The sequence below is a fragment of the Cephus cinctus genome, unplaced genomic scaffold (genome assembly GCF_000341935.2).
Source record: "Cephus cinctus unplaced genomic scaffold, Ccin1 Ccin1_scaffold1184, whole genome shotgun sequence".
In the NCBI taxonomy this organism is placed as follows: domain Eukaryota; kingdom Metazoa; phylum Arthropoda; class Insecta; order Hymenoptera; family Cephidae; genus Cephus; species Cephus cinctus.
The window spans coordinates 2,223,705-2,247,712 of record NW_014333664.1 but is presented as its reverse complement, the minus strand read 5'-3'; the positions used below and the strand labels follow the sequence as shown (position 1 = coordinate 2,247,712).

The window sequence follows — 24,008 nt, the reverse complement described above, 5'->3', positions numbered from 1 at the left end:
ATATATATATATATATATATATATATTCCTTCTTCGTTTCACCTCGTTTATTTGCCACCCCTTACGTTTTCACACTCAATCAGCACAAATAATAATTCCTAAGGGAAAAAGAAACAAAACTTAAAAACTTCGTCACAAAGATACGTCACAATTGGAACCAATTTCTCATTAGCACATGAAACTGTTATCATTCGTTGTAAATAATAATAACAAGTATCGTTCGTTCAAGCGAAAAAAGTCGTGGCGAATACATGTGTGCATCGTATGTAAGATTCATTAAATATACGAAGGTAATAAAGTGGGAAGGGGTAGGACTGTTAGAAGGACAAAAGTGGGTGAAAAAATAAAAAATAAAAATTGAGAAACACAAATTCTTTATCTAGGTGTACTACGAAGTTGCCATAATAATTTGTATATAAAGAATAAAAGAAAATCAATGTAAAGTCTCGAGACAGCGTTGTGATCTATTAATTTGTGAAGCTTGTTATATAATACACGATAGGCGTATATATATATATGTATATTATTTAATGAAAATACCATCCTGTATATATTATATTACGTGTACTGCATAATAAGTATTATTGTACATGTGTAAATATGTACGTAGTATACCGTAATAATACCAGATGCTTTATCTCGACCGAATTCTTATGTAACTTTCCTACTGTATCTATAATACGCGTTAAGAAGAATACAATTATATCGTTCCTTAAGTAACGTGGCGCCATCTGCTTTTACGAACGTACGTTAATACCAATTCGATTGCATAATTTCGATGATTGCCATTCTGAAGGCCTTTACTTTATTTGATGGTCAAACTTGGTTGGACCTTCGTTTCTTATGACTATTTACTTTCACAATTTTTCTTTTTTTTTCATATGAACTTTTCATCTATTGGCTTATCGTTATTTTCTTGTGAAAAAAAAGATTGCGCAACTGCTCATTTACATTTTTCGATAGCAACTGCTTGACATACTCGGATCTAGGATTTATCGATGGAATCTGTAATAGTGATTACACTGTTATTTGTTATTTTTGTATATCTGTGTACGGGAGTAAAAAAACGGTCGATGAGTGTCATTTGAGGTGTAGGAAAATTAAATCTGCCGTGGCGATGCATCTGAACCAGTGCCAAAGCATCCGACACAATAATGTCGCATCGGAATTTGAGTAGCGTGAGCGAGACTGAGTACGCCTGCTGATCATTTTAATGTATAAAATCAATAACGTTACATAAGTGGCACCCTGTAGAAAATTGTAACTAATGCATTTTCATAAACGGAATCCTCGAGACAAAGCATCCGGTCAATTTCACTTAAACACGTGTACAAGATATGACGGGGATTGTTCGAAAATAGAAATGAGGTTAAGGTTCGTGTATGAAGAATTTGTACTGTGAAAAAAAGAAAGAAAAAAAAAAATAATCGCAAGTCAAAATGTATTCGAATTCGATAAAGAAATGACTGTGGGATAATTTTCGAAAGTTTCGTCTTTGTATAAAGCGATGTCTAGCATGTAAGTCTACGGTCGTTTACGAAATATCGATTTACGAACGCGCGCGGATTGCTCAAACGATATTCTGGCTAGGATGCGTAATGGAGTGAAGATTTGAGAATTGTAAAAGGGTGATTAGGCTTAGGGGGTCGAGAAGGGGGGACTTAGGTAAAAAAAGTGTTATCAAGATCGTAGCAACAGCTTGTGATCAACATTGATATGGATTTCTGCGCTTCGTTATCTGTTTAATGATTGACAGGCATCAGAAGCAAGTTTAGATTAATGTGCTAGTCATTGATTCGCGGGTTGGCTGAAGTTGGGCGAACGACGAGCTGGAAAAAAAGAAAGAGGAACGACGATGTACGATCTAGAGTAAAAAAGAGAGAAAGGAGTTGCCGTCGGGCGTAGCTCAATTCTAATGTACTTAGATTAGTTTAATAAGAGATTCGCGAGACTAAATTAGATTAGGTTAGGTATTAATCGGATTGTACGTAATCGATGCAGGTGATTGTTTTCCTTTAATTGCATAAATTTTGCACCTGAGGAGGGTACCATTATTTTTATTATATTTCTTAAGTAACATATCGTTGAACCAACCCGAAGAGCAGAGACGTATACATTTTTGATTTTTCGTACTCCGCATTGTTCAAACATTGATGAAAAATTTGAAAAAATTACTCAAACTGAAAATTTCGAAAAACGGAAAATCTTTTTGAAAATTTGAACGCACGGGAATAAAATATAAAAATTTCAAATAGCTTATTTTCAATTTGTTTTTAATACCTCCTCGAAGCATCCATACGTACGTTTCGATCACGTACGAGTTAGCATAATTTGAAGAATGTGACAATTAATTTTTGCACCCGAAACAAGGAATTCTGGGTAGTACGCTTAGACGCGCAGAAATCCGGCTTTTCCGGTAAAAGCGAGAAGGGACAAAAAAAGGATGGAGAATACACGATTAGTTCAAAAACATTAGCTATAATAATAAGAACAACAAATACATAGATTTATCTTACACGTAATAATATCACGGAACAAAAATGCCAACTTCGATTTATTATACCTATACGATAATGGCGTAATAGAATATCAAATCGTTATTATATCGTGCAGTGATAAATTATTAAATTTATTTAAAAAAAAAAATAATAAAATACCTATTGTCATTTCTGTCTGGAATAATCCTTTCGAAAATCACACAAGCATCATTTTCGAAGATCTCATTTTTTTCTCCGATCTACGAATTGTGTCCAGCTTGAATACTGTACTTGAGCACGTGTTGCATGAGATTTTCGTCGATTTGCAGTTTCTTATCAATCCACTGCCCTGTTATCTCGATGATGATACAGACGTTAAATTTACAAGGAATAAACAGCCGATCTCTATCGGACCAATTTCTGACATTTATCACGTATGTTATTTCCCTTCTCTCTCTTTTCATTACAAAAAGACAGACTACCGAATACGAAGATAGTAAGAAGCCATTTTACGAACAAAGCTGCAGGGATATGTAATCAATGGAAAATTGATGGACATTTGATAATTGGCTGGAGAAGGAAGAATAAAAAAGAAAAAGTTGAGAAAACAAAAGGATCGTATCGAAAGAAGCTTTTGCTTGAGAATTCGCGTTGAAAGTGCCGCTCGCGAATTTTTTAAATTATTATTGTGGCTGATAGATTCGACGGCAAACGGAGAAATTTCGTGTGCGAATGAAAATTAATCGAGAGAGAGAATTTTGAACGGGACAAAAAATCAGATAGCGAACGACGAATCAATCTTTTTACACTCGTTCTGTTATCGTTGTATAACCTCGCGGTGCACGAACTATTTTTCTAGAGATACGAAATCATCCGATAGATTACTAAAGCTCCGTACATATCGAGCTGTGTATAATACGCGTATTCACCGGTATTCTACGCTATTGGCAAAAGAAGTAAATAGATTTATTTTTCTTGTTTTCTCTTTCTCTCTGGTTATCACCCAGAGAGAAAAAATCGATTCCCTAAGTAATTATCATCCAACTTTTCGTTATTCTCCTGGAGCTAAATATAAAGCTGTACTTTCACCGCAAAGATTATTCGCCCTTAACATGGGCGACACATTATTTCAAGGTTAGAAAAGCCGCATTCCGCTCACGATGATTGTATAAAAGTTCACTGCTAGATTATCCGTTACATGAAAATCAACATTTATTTCGGTCACGACGATCATGCCTCTATGTCAACTGGTGGACGGATTGTAAAGGGTGACGATTACGAAGTTGCGATTCCGATCGTAAACTTCTGTATTTCTCTAGCATGCCGGGAGCTCTCAAGGATAAAAGTGCCGCAATGTAGTTTAGTATCAAAACTTGGCTCGACGATCATCCGGGTATCCCGTAGCAACCACTTGTTGATTGATCAATTCTAGAAGGGTGCGAACGATCGAGAAAATATATAGAAAATAAGAAGTTACGAGAAAGCTTACCAGATTGGAAGAATTGCAAGCGGCTGTTTACGTTAGGCTTTCATTATGCCTCGATAAAGACGACTCGGCAGGACGTTTAATAAAGTGGTATAAAATAGTTGATAATTCAGCGATTCTCTGAATTCAAGTTCCACATGCGTGTCTGTGATAATAAGTTTTAATTTGTGCTCATGGAGAGTAACGTTGCGTGGGAGTGTGGAAGAAGAAAAAAAAAGATATGCGAGCGACGACGACGAGACTATCGAGTATTCGCTTTATCGCCACTCGGCTCTCCTGGTGGCAACAAATGTAATGAAAAGTGTGACGTCGAAAGAGTCAAGCTACAAAAAAATGATACAAAAAAGGAGGAAAAAATACCAGGAACATTCCATGCGTTGATTGTACTTTGAACGACTAATAAATGCCATTTATGAATTTTTTCTTGTACTTTTTATTAATAAAAACCTGCTATGTGTTCTTTCAACCACATTACAGAAAAGCTAATATGGATCTAAGTACTTTCTGTTGGTTAACCATACGTCGTACAATCTCCATGGAGGCAGGCATGTCATAAAACACAATTTATTTAATTAATTGAATCGCACGTAGCGTCTTATTTACTATATACGATTTTTGTATTGAAAAAAAAAAAACAATGTTTAGGTAAACACGAAAAACTTGTATCTTAATGATGATTTACGCCATTTCTCTATACAATGCCTCAACAATGACTTACAATAAAACATAATAAATTGACAGTGGCATTCGATGGCTTGCGTGACGTGAAATTGATTCTCCACGATATAAGTATCACAACTTGGCTCGTTCCTTTGATCGACTTGAGAATCTAATCAATTCGAATTATCGTCTGTCTGACTGACTCCTACTCTTTGATCTGCCCTTTATAAGAATATACCACTATCCTATAGAGAATTTCTTAGTAGAATCTTTACTATACGCAGAACATACATAGGTGCTTGTGCTATAGTTTACTTTTTCGTACAATTACGTAAACGGCTTGGTTTCTGCATTATGACAACAACACATCAAAGTAGGTCAGAGTACTATATCTATATGCTAACCCATTGAATTATGAATACGTTTCCAATTCCTAAGTACTTGTTTGATCCCTTTTACATGCCTACTGAATACGTATCATATGTGTTCACATGATAAATTACTATTTCATAAGACGTTTTTTACTTCTAATGACTTTTGGTATATTCTAGTACAATATATTTGTTTGTTTACACACGTGATGCTTCGACAGGCCATTTTCGACTTTTTACAGTACATTAGCACTAAGCAAAGCTGTCTGGTATCCATATAAAGTTAAAAAATATATCAAAATCGCACATCGAACTGCTTTTCGTACAATTGGTTTGGGCGATAATAATAATCAAACAGCTGGTTGACGTTTCAATGGAAATAAACTGGACCGCCCTTGACTATGAAGAATAGTGTGTGTGTCGCATAGTTGATATGATTACAAGGTACGACTCGCTTATGAAAAACAAAAGGAAAAAAAAACGTACGATTATTATTTTGCTTTATTTTCCATCTGGAAGGAAAGCAGGTCTTTCGTAAAACGAAAAAAAGAAACGTACGAATATAAGCACGTCTCTCGTAAGGGCAGACGGTGAACGACGAAAGAAAATTCCAGACTTGATTTCTAAAATATTCATTACCCACGTAGAAAGACCTGGCAGGATTATGAGTTCTTGTATACTATAATCGATAATCGCATTTATTAATAATACTGCGAAAGGAGAGATCGTCATTCCATTTTTATATACTTTTGGTATAAAAGTTATTGTCAGTGACGATGGTAAAAATATTTTGCACTTTATTACAGCAAATAGCACGAGCTCGTTAAGCGAAGGACTGTGGATAGACAACTTTTTTTGGGACTAAATTTCATTGTCGTTTGGAAATAGTTGAATGAACCTGCATAAAAGGGAAAGCTTTCACAGGACAATATTGAATTTTATTGTTTAACATGATACGCCAGATAGTCGCTTTATCTCATTGATCGTCTTTTGATCGACAAGAAAGTTCCTTGATGGAATTTCGCAAATTATGCGAAAGAAAGAGAATTCCAGCCTCGTACTATGCAGCGTTTACTATGTGCGTGCGCGATGGGTAATATAAATTTAACAATGTATAAGGGTGTAATTAATTACTCGCTACAAAATGGATAACTGGATCGTTATTTACGGATTAATCCTTTTCTGATTGAATAATATCAAGGAGTGACGTTGATTCAATAACAAAATTCCTCCTTTATCAAATACCCTTATATAAAACCTCTTGTAACACGCATAATTTCATCGCATGGAAGCTTTATCATTTATCAGAAAATAAACAGCACTGACTCCAGAATACCAGTCCAATTTTTGTATTAAACCTTATTGAAGTTATTGTCTCTAGGTCCAAAGGAAGTGGACATGCTGCTACATGTGGATATCGAGTGATGCACGTTTCCGATTATTTCACGTTTGTCCGTGTTTGATGTAATAAAATGCTGATGGTGCTGCGTTATGTACTGTGAAACAGAGGGTAAAAGAGATATAAAAAAATTGGTCTATACATAGATTTTAAAAGAGAGATATCAGTAGATGGAAAAAATTACCCAGATAAATATCTGCTGTACGCTGCAGATACACGCGCGGAGTTAAAAGTTTCGATATTGACCGTCAATCGTTGTCACGCCATTTCCGATGTATGCGATACGTCATCCTTTACATACTGTTAAAGAAAATCCCATGCGATATCTAGTTGTCTGATACGTTTCAAGATGATTCATAGAGAACGATGACAACGATGAGTATTCCACGCAGGATGTAGATACATCTTAAGAATCTCTTACGGGCAACCTGTGGTCATATAGACATCTTGCAGACGTCTCAGGGACATTTGCGCGGTGTGGGTTGAACGTTCTGTCTTGCCTCTGGAAAAAAAGGAGGTCAACAAACACTGTAAGAAAAAGTCAGTTATACCAGAATCAATGGGGCATCAGAAAGTTCATCATGGATGAAATTTTTGATGACAGTTTTTAGATGGCAACTTTGTAAATATTTGTCATACATACATATATGTATATACATACCAGTGCATACAGATTGCGTGTCTGCAGTTTTTTTATTTTATCGCCGATGCAAATCATAGGTTCCTCTTCTCTCTCGTTTACGTATTGTAGGTTTTCATGACGGGATTTCACTTTCTTTTTTTTTCGTGTAAATTAAGCCTATTGAGCAATAGGCAGACAACGGAAATGAGTGTATGAGTCATTTTTGACATTACCGAAATTCGCTGGAAACTGATTACTGCGAAGCTTATCGTTATATGAGTCATGCTTCGATCGCGTTATTAACCTGTAAATATTTTTCAGTCGTGGCTTTGTCTATGTAGGTAGTAATAAAGCTTCAAGGATATCTCTAGAATATTTTTTGATCTTGTTCATCAGTTTTTAGCTCTTCACATTGCACTGATTTCACTAAAGCGACATGTACGATTGATAGTCGCTCATATAACTCTTGGATTAGTGTAAAAGAATAAAACACATGCATGCGTATGTTTCACAGATAAGCGTGATAACTGTCGTTATATTTTAAAAAATTAATCACGTACGTTCAAGAGTACAGGATGTGATAATGGATGGATTCGTCAATGGATGTATGAGTAAGATTCTTTATATACTGTCAGTTCCTGCTGTTAATAACGCCAGATTGTTTCGTCTTTTCGCGGACAATGATAAATGAAAATTGAAGACCGCGTTTAATGCGTCTGATGTTCAACAGAATCTCGATCGTGTCTTTATAGAATTACCGGATTTAATCTCTGATGGACTTCTCTTCCCAGAGGATTTACTATATTCTATTGAATTATGTCTTGCGAAAGGAGAACAGCTTGGATAATAAATTCTTACCAGTCAGCTAGCGAAAATCTTCTTCGACGTTTAGCAGCCCCTTAAGCGCACTTGGTAAGATGACTTAATTCGATTTGTCTCCCTGAGAAGTATTCTCCACTGTCTTTACGTATTTTCTATATCCGTCTATTATAAAACACGTGGAAGTATCGATTTTCCCATTTTCAATCATTAGCAAAATCTAACATCGAGATGGACAGGAAAATTACTAATTATCCGACTGCACGAAGTCGCGTCATGCCGACATTACCGACTACTGTAGAGCGTCTGTATGCTGGCGCACTCTGTGGCGTTGTTGAGAACTAACAACGAACTAATTGCAATACGCATTATATTATCAACTAGATAGCGAAGCTTTACACGGATAAACAAAAAAGAGGTTCAAGAAATGCTGAACTGCTCGTTCCAGGAACTGGTAAGAATTAGGAAGTAAAAATATGACTCGTAAACCTGTTTAAAATACTGCGTATTGATTATTCGCATTTAAAGATTAAATCGCATTTTTGCCACAGAGTGCGCTGAGTGGCTGATTTCAGTTCGCAACGGTCGGTACGATAAAGATGTCCTTCCATAAAAGTTAGCCGTCAACTTAGAACACGCAAAACATCAACTACACATGCAATGTAACAAGTTGGACGGGTACGAAATTCACTGCGCTAATATCTCGTAAAAACATTTGTGTTACCGTTTAGACAAACTATCATACGTATATGGTAAAAAAATACTCGTGACCCACGAAATACTCAATCTTTGTTTTGTAAATCTCTGGCATAATATATTTCTCTCTTATTCTTCGCCAAAGCCAAAAACAATTCGCAGATACCGAGTAGATCGAAGTAGTAATTTACCAAAATAGTAACGCGAGCGAAATATCAGGCGTTCAGATAGAAATATTTCCAGGCTGCCAGTAATAAGAACAAATAACATATCGTTTGACTCTCAAGTTGTTCTGTTAAAAAAAAAAGAAGGAAAAATAGCTAATCCATACACGTCTATTTCATTGAACTATTTTAAACGTAGATATATGCACTCCACTTGATTTATTGTACTACTAAATATTATGAAATCGTATCGATACACGTAGTTATTAACCAACGCATTTCATGAATAGAATCAAATAGCACATGTTTATTAATACACCCCACTTATGTTATCCTGTATTTCTCATGCTATCAGTAGATTAGATAGAAACATCTATTTTCGACAATTTATCTAATACGAAGGAATTCCGCAGTAGAACATCCTCAACTGACTGATGCAATTCTTCACTAGGCCTCACTCACACCGGACACGCTGACAAATTCACGGCTGACATTGCAAGAGTCCACTCAATGTAATTGGATCATTTTCGAGGACAAAAGGAGGAACAGCGAAATCCATTGGATTGCGATGAACTTCGTTGATATCATTGCTGGTATGAGAATAAAGTTACTAAAATATTATAATGAAATTAATAATGGATAGAAAGAAAAACGCTGTCGTATAAATTTAATTTGTTATGTTTTTACTGTACTCTCGCTCTGTATTGTACTTTCAGCGAGTCCCGCTGTCTGTGAGAGTTAATTTATATATGAGCGATTCGCATAATCTCTTTTTTACATGAACGCGAAAAGGCGACCTCTTTCGGGCTTAGACAGTTTTTCTTCTCTACTCGTGCACACTGATCCCGTTACGTTAAGAAAAAGCTTCGCTGGTTACACTAACGAGAATTCTCACTCGTTTTGATAACTCTTATCTAGCTATTTTCATCTATGCTTTCAGGTAAGTTAATTCCATCTGGTTAATCATGGCAATACTGATTGGTTCTCACAGTCATAAATCCTTTATGGCACTTCATTACACTACGAGATATTCTTCTAGTTCTTATTCTTAACGAGCTGTCGTTAATTCCTTATCCAAGAGGTTAATATGGATTAAACAATGCATCTGAGTTTTAGAGATTACATGTATACGAGGGATATAAGATTGCTAAAAACAATGTAATTTTTATTTATTAATTTTACATATTTATTTAATCGCTTCGATCAATACAGTAAGGACTGTTCATTTGCATTGCTAGATTCTACGAATGGCCATTTTTATCCGTCCAAATGTCAACCACTGAACGGCAGATTACGTATACGCGGTTAGATGTTTACTTGGATTTTAGGGTTTGATAGCAACAACGATTCAACGATTTAATGTAATTATCTTCCGCCTCAGGTCTTTGACTCTGCGTGGGTTTATGATCTTATTCACAAGGCATAGAAGTAATTCAACGTCCCCGTATAAAGGGCTATACAATAATCCAAGGATAATGCCGTCTGAGAAGCATACAAAAGAGATTACTAGGATAAAATAGAACTCGACTGTTTGCATAGTTAGCACACCTCATCTCGAGAGTATCTCGTGAGAATCTGTCGATAAAAGACCGAGTGATTTATTATCGTAATATATAATTCAATCAGCTTCAATACTTTTCATGTTTACCACGGGACGTCTCCTTGAATCAAACTCGTTGGACGATATTTTATTCTTGTCACTTGTAATACAAGTTTCATCAAATACTTATAATGGATCTTCAATGTCGCCGATATCGGATTCCCGCAGCTGTACGAAGTTTGATCTTATCTCTCGTAATACTCACAAGAAACCTTTGGTAGTTGTCCGCCTCCGATTTTCTTCGTTTTCACATATGATGTAGTACTCGATAAACTAAGCGACACGTATTTTTTCTTATCGGCTCAGATTGGGTTTTCGGGGGGTGAAAACCGTCCCCAAAAATTCTGTTACTAAAGCCCCATTTAATTATTTGACGTATAACAGCGCTATCTTTCATAATGAAACCAACTGGAAAAATGTCCTCACAGTGAAAGATCAAAAATGTGATTTTCTCAAATTTGTCGAATTATTTTTATGGGGAGTGAACTACCCCAAAGTTATTTTTCATTATATAAAAAATTGCCAAACATGAGTAAACTCGAGATAAAAATTTGGAAAAAATATATATTGCTCGCGATAATTAAATAAAGTTTACGTGTTTTTGTATTTTTACGAAAAATTATTTTCTACGGGGTAACCACCACCCTGAAGTATATTTTGTTTCTCTTAAATAAAATAACAATTAATGCACAAGCAATAGAAGTTTCATTACATTAAACGGATTTATTGCTGTATGTTTAAAACTAGATAATTGTAGTGAAGATTAAACTGATGAAATTGAACGTTCCAACTCAACCACGTTTAAAACAACACCGAACGATTATTCACGCTCAGTCAGCCTTCTTGTAGACCAAGACGCGTGGGTCGACAAAAACACTCCGCAGAGACTTCTAATTTTATACGTACGTATAAAAATATTAAGACTCCATAGTAAAAAGGTTGAAATGTTTTTTTCGTGGAAAATATTCTAATACTCCGGTATGTTGATGCGTGTGGATGGGTGTGTGTGATGCGGTATGAGAGACCGTCGGTGAGAGCGCCGGACTATAACAGTTCGGATGAGACCACGAATAAAGGAAGGACAGTTGCCAAGAGTACATCAAATTCGAAATTTTAACACCTCGCACTTACCAAATCCTGAAGATATTTTCCTTACGGACTCCATAGTGCAAAAATTTGAATTTTTAGGATGAAATTTTTTTCCGTGGACAATATGTTTAAGGGTTATTACCCCCTAAATATGCATCTTTAACAAAGGTAAGTCGACGCTTTGTCAGCTCAATGTCTCTATGTAACATAAGTTCCTTTATTCTACGGAAATATGCCAACAATAAATTACACTCACGGATGGTTCAAATTTAGACACAAATTTAATTAGGTTAGCCCTTAGAAAATAATTTTTCGCAAAAATGCAAAAACGCGTAAATTTTATTTGATCACCGCGACGAACATATATTTTTTCCAAATTTTTTCGCTCGAATTTACTCCTGTTTAGCAATTTTTTATATAACGAAAAATAATTTTCGGGTAGTTCACCCAGATAAAAATAATTCGACAATTTTGAGAAAATCACATTTTTGAACTCTCATTGCGAGGAAACTTTTCCAGTTGGTCATTATGAAAGATACCGCTGTTATATGTCAACTAATTCAATGGGTATTTAGTAGCACGATTTTCGGGGGCGGTTTTCACCCCCAAAAATCCAATTTGGGTCGATAATAAGGAATACGTGTCGCTTGGTTCATCGAGTACCACAGCATGTGTGCAAAAGGAAGAAAATCGGAGGCGGAATCCTACCAAAGGTTCCTTGTTAGTTTTTTATTTTTTGACAGGCAAAGGGATTCTCGCGACGAAATCTCGACAAAATTTTGGATCTCGTCACCCGTCAACGTCTCTACTGCGAGGCTAAAACTGAGGCAAACTGTCAAGGGCGCGGCGGCTCCTTTAGGTTAGACTTTGGAAGTAGTACAAGCTCGGGAAAATTTACATTCCTGGTTTACTCAGTATTACCTTTCTCACTCCTTCCATCCTTTCCAGCCCTCGCGCTCGTGTACACACGCCTACCTGTATGTGTCACGCACTTGGAATGATACGCGTGCTCGGTTTTTTCAAATACACGCACGCACATTCGTCCTCGAACATTTGCCTAACGGAGTCGTAAAAAATATAAGGATCCATGGAAACACGAGGGTGCGAAGCAAAGTGCACGCCTTAGATTTAACACACTAAACCTTTTACCCCAAGTACACGCAGGTTTCGTTTCGTTGTCAAATTGTCGGGAGCGTCTCGTCCGCTATGGTAAAATATTTACCCAACGTTAATTACTTCGATTCATTGGTTACGGGGATTCCCCCTGGTATGTATATATTTATCTTTCGACTATTCGCAGGCTCCAACTTTGTTTAATATTTTTTTTTTTTTTTTTAGGACCCAGAGAAAGGATATACCCTCGATCTCTTGTGCGTGCATGAATTTTGGAAAATTCAAAATCGCCCATCTCTAAATTCTAAATTCACAACTCAGCCACGGATTCGCTGCGAAATTCCACCGGTCGAATTTTCAACGTGCGAGCTTGCGCAGCTCGCGCCCAGAACCAGCCGAGTTGCATCGCCTCGCGCTTCTCACTTGGGAAGCTAATGTCAGTAGAGAACGCGCGCTCACCTCTCCACGTGCTCCGCGTTTCGGTTCTTGGTAATTTCAATGCGTTTTGCCATTCACGATATCCCGTCAGTGTGTACGGTGATTTATTTTATTTATATCGATTTACCCGCGACATAGGTAACCGTACGTATGGCGTAGTGCACGAGCTTATAAGTGTATTCGTGAAAATTTTCAACAAATCGTACGAAAGATTAACTTTTAAGTTCACGAGTTCGCTTCTTTATCGTTCTGTAAGTTATTGCTGATAAGAGATATATATAAAGTAACACGTAACTTCGAATGCTGTACGAAAAGTTCTATTGTGTTCTTTGGATTTTATTTCGGTACAGTGTTTCGAATATTATTCAAAACTTATCGCGCATTTACAAGGAGTGATTTAGTGATAAGTGTCTGTGATTAGAGAAGCCTCTATAGGCTGTCGATCGGTACTACCGTGTTACTATTACATTGTAAGTTTTACATCACTATTTTAATATTTTAATATCTAGTTTGAATTTTTTAACTCAGGCATAAATCTATAATGTAACTTATTAATGGTCGTATGCTGTCGGTATTTTATGTTAGTCCACTTTTTCTAACGTCCTAGAGGTTATTGAAAATTTACTATGGCGTTAGGTGGCAGAGCATTTTCGTCGAGCGGTCAATTTGGTAATTGCAGATAAATGCTCCTGTCAATATATAGAATCTACAAGTGGCATGTTTCCTCTTAATCAAATTAATCGTGCGCCGACTGTATACGAAATAGCGATGGGAATCAGGTCCTTAAAGTAAGAAAAAATGTATGAGCTATATTTGACTCGTCGGTGTCTTTCCCTGTGATATCAACAGAGATTCTTGGATGAGACGTAATAGACTCGTGCAGGTGTCTCGACAATTTTGTTCTGTTCCAACGACCTTACAAATGATATTGGATTTCTTGAATGTTTTCTTTATTTTTAGTTTTATGACTTTGTCGTGTTTTGAAATTTGATAATTACCTTAGATAATATAGTTAACTGTGCTCGTAAACGCTGGAGCTGGAACTAGTGTGTGCTACTGGGAACGCTTGCAATTCTATACGAAATTACCTCACGTATTTGAAATTGAACACGAGAAGCCGCAGCATTAGCACAGAAGCACGAACTTCCTATACACTTTATGGAAATTCAATAACTAGCTTTTGTCGCTCTTGTTAAAGAGACTTGGACAAATATCGTAGAACCTATCGCATTTCTGGTAGAAGTTGTGTGGGGATCAATATTATGGGGTAGTAAGAAATGTAAGGAGGGTGCAGGGGGGACATGGGCGGAATATATGCAGCATTCAGTTTGTCTGTCAGAAGTTTTATTTAAAATTTAAAATCGATAAAGAATTTTGTGATTTAAACTTCAGTTTGATTTACGAATAAATAATACTTGTATTTGATAGATTTTTTTTCTCTATGCTTTGAATTCATTTTTTTTCTTTCACGCGTTACTGAAATTTCCATATTGTCTTTTTCGCATGGAAAATGTACAGTGTGCTCGATTGGCTTAAGGTTTGTCTATGGTACTTTTTTTTGATTCTGTAGATTGAATTTTATGGGAAAAAAAAAGGTTTTCCCAGCTATTTCAGAGCTTCTCATTGGTCAATACGTTATAGGTTGGTGCATCACACTGGCTAAGCTTTATATTAATGATAGAATTGATAAAGCGTTACATTCAGTTTGACAGTTGGAAAAAAGCTCAAAGCTCCGTTAAGCGGGATGAAAATAACTATTTTTGTTATTTCCTCACGTAGAGCCACGTTTTTATTATAGTTCGATGGATCAGCGATGGAAATTCGCCTTTTGCCCTGTAAAATTGAACGTGACTTGACAACAGTGCTTCTGGAAAGTGACGTTTTTATAACCCACGTGGATCCCTGATGACCATGATATTATTTTCGGTGGTCAAGTCCTTTTAAATTTATCGAACCATACTCGATCTCATTTTTACTCGACCAAAGTGAATGGAGGTGGGCTCTTTCCGTCAGAAATTCATTTTAAATAAGACAAATCTTTTTACTAATTTTGTTTAATTTTCATAGACCGTCTCAGTGATCGAATTATTGAGTGTATTATTTTTGGCCCTGTAGATATTCCCGGACGGAAGTTCTTCGTCGGCAACTCATTGTCAGTTTCCTGCCGCCCTGCAAGTTGACCGACAATATTTCAAGTCGGTGACCTGAAAAGATTTTAATTAAAAGCTCTATTGTCAAAATGGTCGACAGTCAAAACCGTCACCCGAGGTTGCTCCGTCAGGATCGCTACCACGTAATCCGATTTTCTTGCGTTTCCCATGAATACGAAAACTATCCCGGAGAGAAAAGAGAAAGAGAAAGAACGAGAAAAAAAGGACGTTCCATAGAGAAACGAAATGGAACTAGAATTTCTATGGCTTCGCATTTTTTGCTTGTATAAATTGTCTTCTCTCTCTCTCTCTCTCTCTCTCTCTCTCTCTCTCTCTCTCTCTTTCACGTCTATTTCCCGACTCCTGTCTGAGTTACCACATTCAATCAGTCTGAAAAATTAAAGTTGATCGGCGGCTGCGCCCACGCCCTATACGAGTCCCGTCGCTTTCTTACGGACTCAAAAGTTTGAAAATTCCGAAAAGAGATTTGCCCAAAGTGCTCGGATGGTAGAAGATCAGCCATTTGTCAAAGCAAAGGATTTCAATAGGCATCGTTACCTGCGTCTTTCTCGAAGACTGAATGAGTCTCCTTAAGAAAACGCTAATGACAGATTTAAGAAGCTCAAATCTTTGTACTCCAATAATAGTTTTCTGAGAAAACAAAAATCTCTATAGAGCCTAATATGTAATTCAGCGTCTGGATCTTACTACAGGACAGACACGGTCCAGATATAGATGATCGCTGGTTTCTGTCTATACCGTAAAGTAAAAATGTTTAGTCGTTTCGAGCTAAACATTTGGACTTTTTCTTTTCTCTTTATCTCTCTCTCTCTCTCTCTCTCTCTCTCTAATCACCAAAAACTCATCCTCGCCCAAACCAATACAGCTTTTCCCGTAGATCGTTTTCGTACATGATTCAGAAGAAATTCCTAAAGGATTCAAGTTTGTTTAACAGCAACCACCAAATTTTGTCAATTTACTTATATCAGCAATATAAAAAATTCCACTTGGAATTACGCAACCCCCTATATTATCCGATAACCTCCCAATAAGCCCAGTACTGCAGAGATTTATTGGAGCGTGCCGAAAATTCGTTTGAAGCCCTACTGCCATTAAATTTGCCTTGATACTTATTCGTATCGCGCTCCAAGCTACACGTGAGCGCGGGAATTTTCAAATATTTCTCCAATGCCTAAACCTGCGAATAAAAGTGTTCGCGAATAGCATTGACATGACGCTACGAAGTGCCAGATAAATCTATGATGTTTTAACATGGAATTTCAACCAACCAAAAATTATTACGCTCTCGCTACGTTCACGCACCGCTCGGAAATTTATTTTTCCCAAATTCACAGCTCGCTCTCTGTAACCGCGACGCGTTTTTACGAATTCGCTCGAATGATTTCGCACTTGGCAAACGTCCAAACAAACGAGGGACGCGCGTATCGCTTTTTTTGAAAAAAAAAAAAAAAAAAAATTGAAAAACGTTATACGTCCAATGGTTCAAATTTTCTGGATACAAAAAAAATTCTTTTAAATTTTTCTCGTCTCGATGCATCCACACATTTTAAATACACTATTTATAGAGATCCTTGACCAATTCTCTTATCATGGAACGATTTTTTTATTCCCCAGGATGTAACGCTCGATAAGATTTCATCCGTGGACCGAAACCAACGTGACTCGACGCTCAGCCAAACGCGTATAAAAAATGTATCAGTAACTTTTACGCAGAGTATTACCAAAAAAATTGTCTCGTCCGATACGCATTAACGAAACAAACCACATTACTATATCGCGTCTCGTTAGGTAATAAATCTGTTTGGTCCATATCGCTAAAATCGTAAATTATCTTTACGGCAAGTGCATTCCGTATATAATTGTTTTCACTGAAAGCACATAAGCCAAATGCAAATGCACCTGGAACGTATTAAGTATTTTCTGAAATCTTCAGCAAACACACACGATCGTTATTCAACCTCATATCCACACACGTATACAGCACTGCAAGAATTATGCGCACGAATCCCATTTAAAAATAAAGAAATTACCACAGAGTGATAATTTGACAAATCGTTCCACGTATTAAGTGAAAATAATTTTTCTTTCTTTCCTGTTAATTTGCAACAAAACATTTTTTTTCCTTCTTTCAATATCATCTTCGGAAAGGGTAGACAGTGAAGAATTCAAGGTAAACCCGACAGAGGGATGCCGATTCCTCTTGTCTCCCTTATTCTTCCTTACGGCCGCAGGACCTTCTACGGCGCTTTCAACTTTTTTCCCTCGAGATTCGGCCTACGGGTCTTATATATACATGTGTGTATATAGATATACACACACGTGTAATTTCAACCAATTAGAGAATCCCGATTTCCCAGCATCCCTACTTATTGTTAGAATACGTAGCGACGTATATGGCGTCTGACTTCTGAGGGGTAACGCCAGGGGCTGGGTCGGCAGCTAGGAAATTTGAGGTTAGGTAAACTTAAAGGACGCCTATAGCACGTAAGGTTAACTCGAGTTATCATCCACTATAGCAGTGGGCACTTTGGTTGTAACTACGCTTCCCCCCGAAGGGGGTATTTGTACCGTGGTGGTCTGTTTACAAGAAGCTTCCTTGAGGTTTGACGTATGGAAGATAGTTGAGGGAAGATGGAGCTAAGGGTAGGCGACAAGGAGGGATATTAATTAAATCGTATCAGGAGACTTAATCAAATAATTGGTGGACGATTAAATTAACCAGGTCGAAAGGAACTGATACATTTTATTGGGCAATAAATGAATTTTTCGATTAAATGACAAAAGCGAAGGGAAAAAATGGAGTGATTTTCTTTTAAATATTTAATCTCAATCTTCCGTTACGTTTTAGCTTTGCACTTATGTATATTCAATTCGGTAGATAAATTTATCGACCGACCGGTCAATTGTACGAGGTTACCTACTGGGATAAATGTGGGGTCCTTGGGCTGAAGTAGTACGGGCGGCACGGGCGACGGGGGGAGGTGATTTCTGAGAAGGCAACCGATACGCGCATTAGGCTTGATTATTATTTCCGGAATTATATATGGTTAAGGTACGCAGCGTTCGCAGTAAGAAATGTGAAGAAAAAAAAATAGATTTTGCTTTTAACTCGTGCGAAGTGAGGTTATAAAATCTTACCTAATCGAGCATCGCGTAAACCATGTCAAAGTTTTGGTGCCCAGGAAGTCGTAAAGTCATCGCGTTACGAGGTCCGATATTTTTTTTAAGCTTCCGCTGGATCTCAGCGTCCGCCTTTTGCTTCTCGGACGTTCGGAATGTACATGGGTTCGAAGTGTTTTGAGTTGGTTAAAGAAAGCATACGATATCTTAATAGTATGACGAAAGTGAAGTATAGCAAGTTATGGGAGGTCCTTCCAGGCCAAGGCTCTCTTGCTGGATTATGGACTAATTGTAAGTAATGCTTTTAGGTACTGTCGGTACAGAAAGTTTTTACTTCGAGATTAAACGGCCAATTGGATGTCTCGTGACTGTTGCAATTGACTGGATAGTTTTGTATTGCCGTTACGTAAATGTCGTTGTTCGTAGTTGCCGAGAGTATCGTGCTTGTAGAGACAGAAGAAAATGGAGAAAATGATGTCTTTTCATAGACCAAGATTCGATATCAGTGACGCTTTGATGAATGATAATGGCAATACTTTGGTCATGCGGCCATTTTATCACTGCGCAAGGCCGATCCAATGAATTACCACTGGACGTAATCGGTAGCCGCGTTTCATCTTTGACGCCATAATGATGACTCCTGGTCCTTCGTACGAGGTATATTGTTATAGCATATAAGTAGTATACATTTGGAAGGTTATGGTCGCTCTTGATATATTCAGATAGTCGGGATAATATATTTATGCGTATGCATATGTATGCATTCGAATGGGGACTTTGCTTTGTAACTGGAAAAGCGTAAGAGCATATTCTGCCATTGGTTTAGGTATTGTGTACAAGTTTGGAAATATATATGTATATATATATATATACATATATATAGTAGGAAATATAGCTGTTGTACTTTGTATCCTATAGCTGTGCAATACCTATGTATACTCTAGACTGAGCTTAGATGCTCTGTCCGCAGATTCGACTTGGCACATAAATATTTATTGAATCTTCACGAAATATAGACGAGCCGAGAATAAATTTACTGTTTGGATTGAGACAGCCTGGACGAGTCGAGAGCTTTTAGCTTGGATCGGCCTTGATCCTTTCAGGTATTCTTGGACCACACGCTTCCCAAGTGCCTAAATGCCTATTATGTACCATATCGTTGAATACAAACTTCAGTAATTTTATCTGGCTGCGGATTGTAGACTTCGATACGTTAACTTGTGGAAAATCCCTTGTGGGGAAGCTCTGTCAATAAATTTGTCTGTTTTACCTACAGGATCAAGTGTGCCTGCCGGTAAAGAAGTCTCGTTACCACAACGAGTCGAAACTTAACCGAAAATTTAACGTAAACCCTTCGAAACTCTCGTCCCGAATGCGTTTGCTATTTTATTGCTGCGGGTTGCACGTGGTCGCATACTGAATGGTAAATTGGTATTGGGAGGCTGTGGTTTGCGGTTAATTTAGCGGTTGTTGGCAGGATGCCCAGACGATACGTGCTTCGCCGCAAATCCCTCGTGAGGAAACGACAATGTGAGAGTACGAAATTATTGTTTTGCTTTTTTAAATCATACTTTATCCCGTTTTATGTATAATTCTCTTGATCGATGCAGTCTTTAAGGTTTTGTGGTTAGGAAGAGTGTCTTACGTACTGACTTTTTTTTCCCACGATGTACTGCTTGTCGTATTTCTTTGGTTGGTAGTTTTAGCAGCGCATTGCGGGGACGTGTCGAAGGGCCGAGGTTGTACGTTGAATTCGACCTGTTGAATTGAATAGACAACAAAGGTGCGACTGACACGTAACTGTTAGCGATGAAAGTCCTGAAATGTGTTTTAATGGGTCATTGATAAAATTCTGTATACATCACGTAATCCGTGCTATGAAAATAGAACATTTCGTATACGTTGCCCTACGACTATCCTGGTTATGCTAATCGTAAATTCAACCTGATATGTTAATCGTATTGATTCGCAAGTCGCGCTGGAACGTATCGAAGATATCGCACATGGCTCCACGTGAAAAATAGACCGAGGTCTCAATTTTATTCTCTCTCTCTCTCTCTCTCTCTCTCTCTCTCTCTCTCTCTCTCTCTCTCTCTCTCACACTCTCTCTTGTTCCTTCGCTACAGCTCGAGCTCGGTTATACATATATTCAAAGTAGCTTTTACTCCGTTTCGCCAAGCAGCAATTCGCTTTGACTCTTTTTTTTTCGCGGAACATGTTTTTATTAGATCCATATTCGTAAATCAGCATGGGTTAATATGACGCTTAACGAAAACCGAGAGTTTTACGAAAATATTGAGACACGGACCGGAGGAGAGTTTATATCGTAAAGCTGAGCCTTTTTCAATTCCGCTTATCCGACTATGATTAAAGATTTTTTACGAATTTATATTTTCTTTACTGTTCCAGGAATATAACGTGCGTTGTCGGAAGTGCTTGGGCTGCTGGTTAGAGAGGAGGATCAAATTCAAAATGGAGACACAGACGGAAGTGAGTTTATCCCACGTACCTCTTCTTGTGCCAAATATCTAGGAAGGTTCGAGAGTTGACACTGACAAGTAAAATGGCGTACGGCGTAATACTTTGAAGGCTCACGCGAACCATCGCGTTTTGCCTTTCGGTGCTGGACAAGTGATTATGCGAAAATCGTAGTCAGGCATGCGAGCCAGTCGTATGCAACCCGACGGCATAAATGTTGCGTTCTAATCACGCGTACCGATGTAATTACACCAGGGTGTTAAGTCTGTTTTACTGTGATTACGTTTTCTCTTTTACGTGCACATTCGTACTGTACAATATTCCGCGCATAGGATCAGGCTAAACATTTGCACGCTACCTTGCCAATCTTACCAGTCACCTAAACGTATACACATGATCCTTTAAGGCGCGCGATTATATTTTCACTTTCGTAAACGCGCACTCATATTTATTTCTGGCTGTAAAGAAGACAAATTTATTGTTCCTTGGGGCTCCTGGTGAATATTAATTTAATTCACAGCTGTCAGTCGCATACCGAATGTCTCTGTGTACAGTAGTCGCTACGTACTCGTTACAAGTCAATTTGTTTTCCTTTCGATCGAGAGTAGTAACGTCCGTTAGCCCAATCTGCCTTACCGACGGTAGGTAAACGCGCGTATAAGTTTGAAGAAAAAATGTTATAACTCTACGAGGTACTTTGAACGATAAATTACAAGTTAAAAACTATATCGATTACCACGTTTATTCCCTCATTGGCCAAGATAGTCTTTCATTACGGATTATAGAGTCCATTCAGGATCGAAACGACTTTACTCACGACTACGATGGCTCGTCTAACGACAATGGGTAATCCTGAAAAAGACTGACGATTATCATCGCTTACGACAGTCAGCGTCCATCCGTAATTGTATTAAAACCGGAAGTACTTAAAACAAGTCAATAAAATCAAGTCCATTAATTATTATCGATATGACTTTTAATTTTATTGACAAGGACATTATTTTTTTCTTCTTTCTATATAAAACACAATGAATTCTATATAACCGACGAGGGTGGTAATTCCAAGGAAGGAACGCAGTAAAGAAAACGACTGTTACGTAAGCCGAAGGAAATTCAACTTTTCAGCCAGTACCAGTAATGGATGTATCTTAACCTAAATTTAAACTCTTTCAGGTCCAATACCCAAGTGTACAATGTGTCAGGAATCTGAATTAATGATATCGAAGGGTATTAGCCTCATGCGTACCTAAGGGAAGAAAATTACGGAAAAAGGTGTCCGACCTGTCAGTCCTTGGTAGCACGTAGTCCGTCAAGGGAACCCGCGGGTGGTAATAGAATGGTTTATTTTATGTTAGGTGGTTAACCCATATACAGTGATTGCGATTTATGGACACTAAGCCAACGTGGTTATTTTTAGACGATAATACTACCGACCGATCTCATATACGATTGCTTGGTCATTTTGAGGTATCAGGAATATTCACTTCCTATTTTTTTTTTTTCGTTTTTTTTTCTTCTTCCCCTTCGACGACTTTCGGTTCCGTCACTTCGTGCCTCGATTTCCATTTTTACGAATTTCAAGTCTTTGACTCTACAGCTACCCTCGATTCCTCCCGTACTTCGTTCTCTGTAAATATTTATACTGTACATTTTCTCATATATGGCGCGCTAGACTTCACGAATAACGCTTCGCTCAGTCTCCTCCGACTGGATCATTTTTCCCCCCTTTTTTTTATTTTACACTCGCACGAGCATCTTGCAAATTATAGGGTCGTGAAATTTTACGGGATTTTTTGTTCTACGTTAAAATGAATTTTTTTTCCTTTTATCTTGTGCGTATAACGATAATAGTGACCAAGCCATGAATACTGCTCGACGAATGTCGGACGTCGTTACAGCCGATCGCTAACCTGACACGGGATGCGTATGTTAATAATTTACGTATGGGAATTGAATTTTGAGATATCATTATTTGCGTTATTTCGTTTACCAATCGATGTATCATCGGACGTTAAATTTTAATAGATTACGCGGAATTGTGAAATTTCGTCGACGCCGATAATTCCGGGATTAAATGGTGGATTTTCGCGAATTTTAATAACGCCACGCAAATTACTTTCGTTGACGCCGAACGATAAGTCTGCCGTTATAATTTGATGTAAAATCTCCGCAGGCTTTTAATTAGTGCTTCTTGCGTAATCGCAACGATATGGTACTCTGTGCTTTCGGATCATTTGAATTATCATTTATCAACTCGTGCTTTCGCATCACGATCAGTTGCGATATACACGTAATTCAATATTTTTGGAATATTCGATTAGTCGATTTAACCAGCATTGACAAATTTTTACTTGAGATTGTACCTGTCTTCGGATTCATGTATTCATATGAAAGTTGACGATGAACGTCTACAATCGTTTACGGAAAATCGTGAGTTTTCAGAATGAATTCCCATTTACGGAAAAAAAAGACCAAACAGCAGAGCGCGAAGGCTTGGAGAAGTTATTGCGCGAAATTGTTATTTGAAATTTTGTTCCCCCCCCTCCCCTCCCCCCGCTTATTTCAGCTGCTGCTTCTCAATGTACTAAACTTTTCCACCGACTCGACTGGAAGTTTTCCAAAGTTTTAAAGCATTGACCACGTGTTACGCCGTTCGAATGTCAACATGCAAATTGGTTAAAGTCCCTTATAAAGAAAAATCCAAAATTCATTGTTCAACTTTTTCTCCGCGAAACTTCCTACCGACTTAAGCTGCATTAAGGTAACGTTGAATTTTTGTTTACCTTGTATAGTGACCATTGAAGTCATGAATTTTTCTCTGTTATTCCGTCTAACAATGTTTTGATTGGTTTAATTTTCTTGATTTTTCTTGATTTCGTTATAATCAGTGTTATCTACCGAGGTAATTATTTGTATAATCGTTAATATTTTAGTGAGGAAAAATTCATAAATGTCATATCACTCAGGAAAATGATATCCTGGACGTAAATACTATCGTTGCCATGAAAAACATGCGCGCACATAAAGTTGATCGTTCAATTTGCCCGTTTCTCGGATTTTTCATGTTCCACGGACGACGCAGCATTCGTTCTTTACGGCGATACCGAGATGCGTTATCCTTGTGTAAAATTGAATGCTCCCATAGTCGTATTGGATTTCGATGAGAAATTGAAAGGAACGAGTTACGTAAGTAATTCTCGCAACGCGCGAGCGAACGAGTAGAAGGATTCTGCTAGTGAAATAATTTTATCCTTTTTCAAGCTCATACGCATGACGATTGCACGTAAATCAATGAATGTCCCATT

General features: G+C 37.6%; 1 protein-coding gene and 1 long non-coding RNA gene across 11 annotated transcripts in view; one reads left to right on the top strand and one right to left on the bottom strand.

Annotated features, from left to right (window-relative positions):
• Positions 1-4,511: 4,511 nt before the first annotated feature.
• LOC107272476 lies at positions 4,512-8,138 on the bottom strand. Of its 2 annotated transcripts, XR_003061233.1 has the most exons (4): positions 7,874-8,138; positions 7,055-7,192; positions 6,578-6,895; positions 4,512-6,490 (listed from the first exon to the last, which is right to left on the bottom strand). It is a non-coding gene; the product is annotated as an uncharacterized LOC107272476 (long non-coding RNA). The 2 variants fall into 2 exon arrangements; XR_001538953.2 differs by lacking the exon at positions 7,874-8,138 and having other exon boundaries at positions 7,055-7,866.
• A 73-nt stretch (positions 8,139-8,211) lies between these two features.
• The window catches only part of LOC107272469 (calcitonin gene-related peptide type 1 receptor), a 75,523-nt gene continuing 59,726 nt past the window's right edge, over positions 8,212-24,008 (top strand). The window contains exons 1-9 of one of the 9 annotated variants that reach the window (XM_025089776.1): positions 8,212-8,288; positions 8,386-8,512; positions 9,108-9,287; positions 11,042-11,551; positions 12,127-12,650; positions 12,722-13,404; positions 15,050-15,227; positions 16,720-16,797; positions 20,635-20,715. In XM_025089776.1, coding sequence (XP_024945544.1) covers positions 15,174-15,227; positions 16,720-16,797; positions 20,635-20,715 — 213 coding nt within the window. In that variant the 5' untranslated portion in view covers positions 8,212-8,288; positions 8,386-8,512; positions 9,108-9,287; ... (2 more) ...; positions 12,722-13,404; positions 15,050-15,173. Of the gene's footprint in view, positions 8,289-8,385; positions 8,513-9,107; positions 9,288-10,407; positions 10,465-11,041; positions 11,552-12,126; positions 12,651-12,721; positions 13,405-15,049; positions 15,228-16,719; positions 16,798-18,133; positions 18,158-18,248; positions 18,517-20,634; positions 20,716-24,008 lie in introns of those variants that run through there. The other 8 variants (XM_025089773.1, XM_025089774.1, XM_025089775.1 and 5 more) reach the window with 8 other exon arrangements.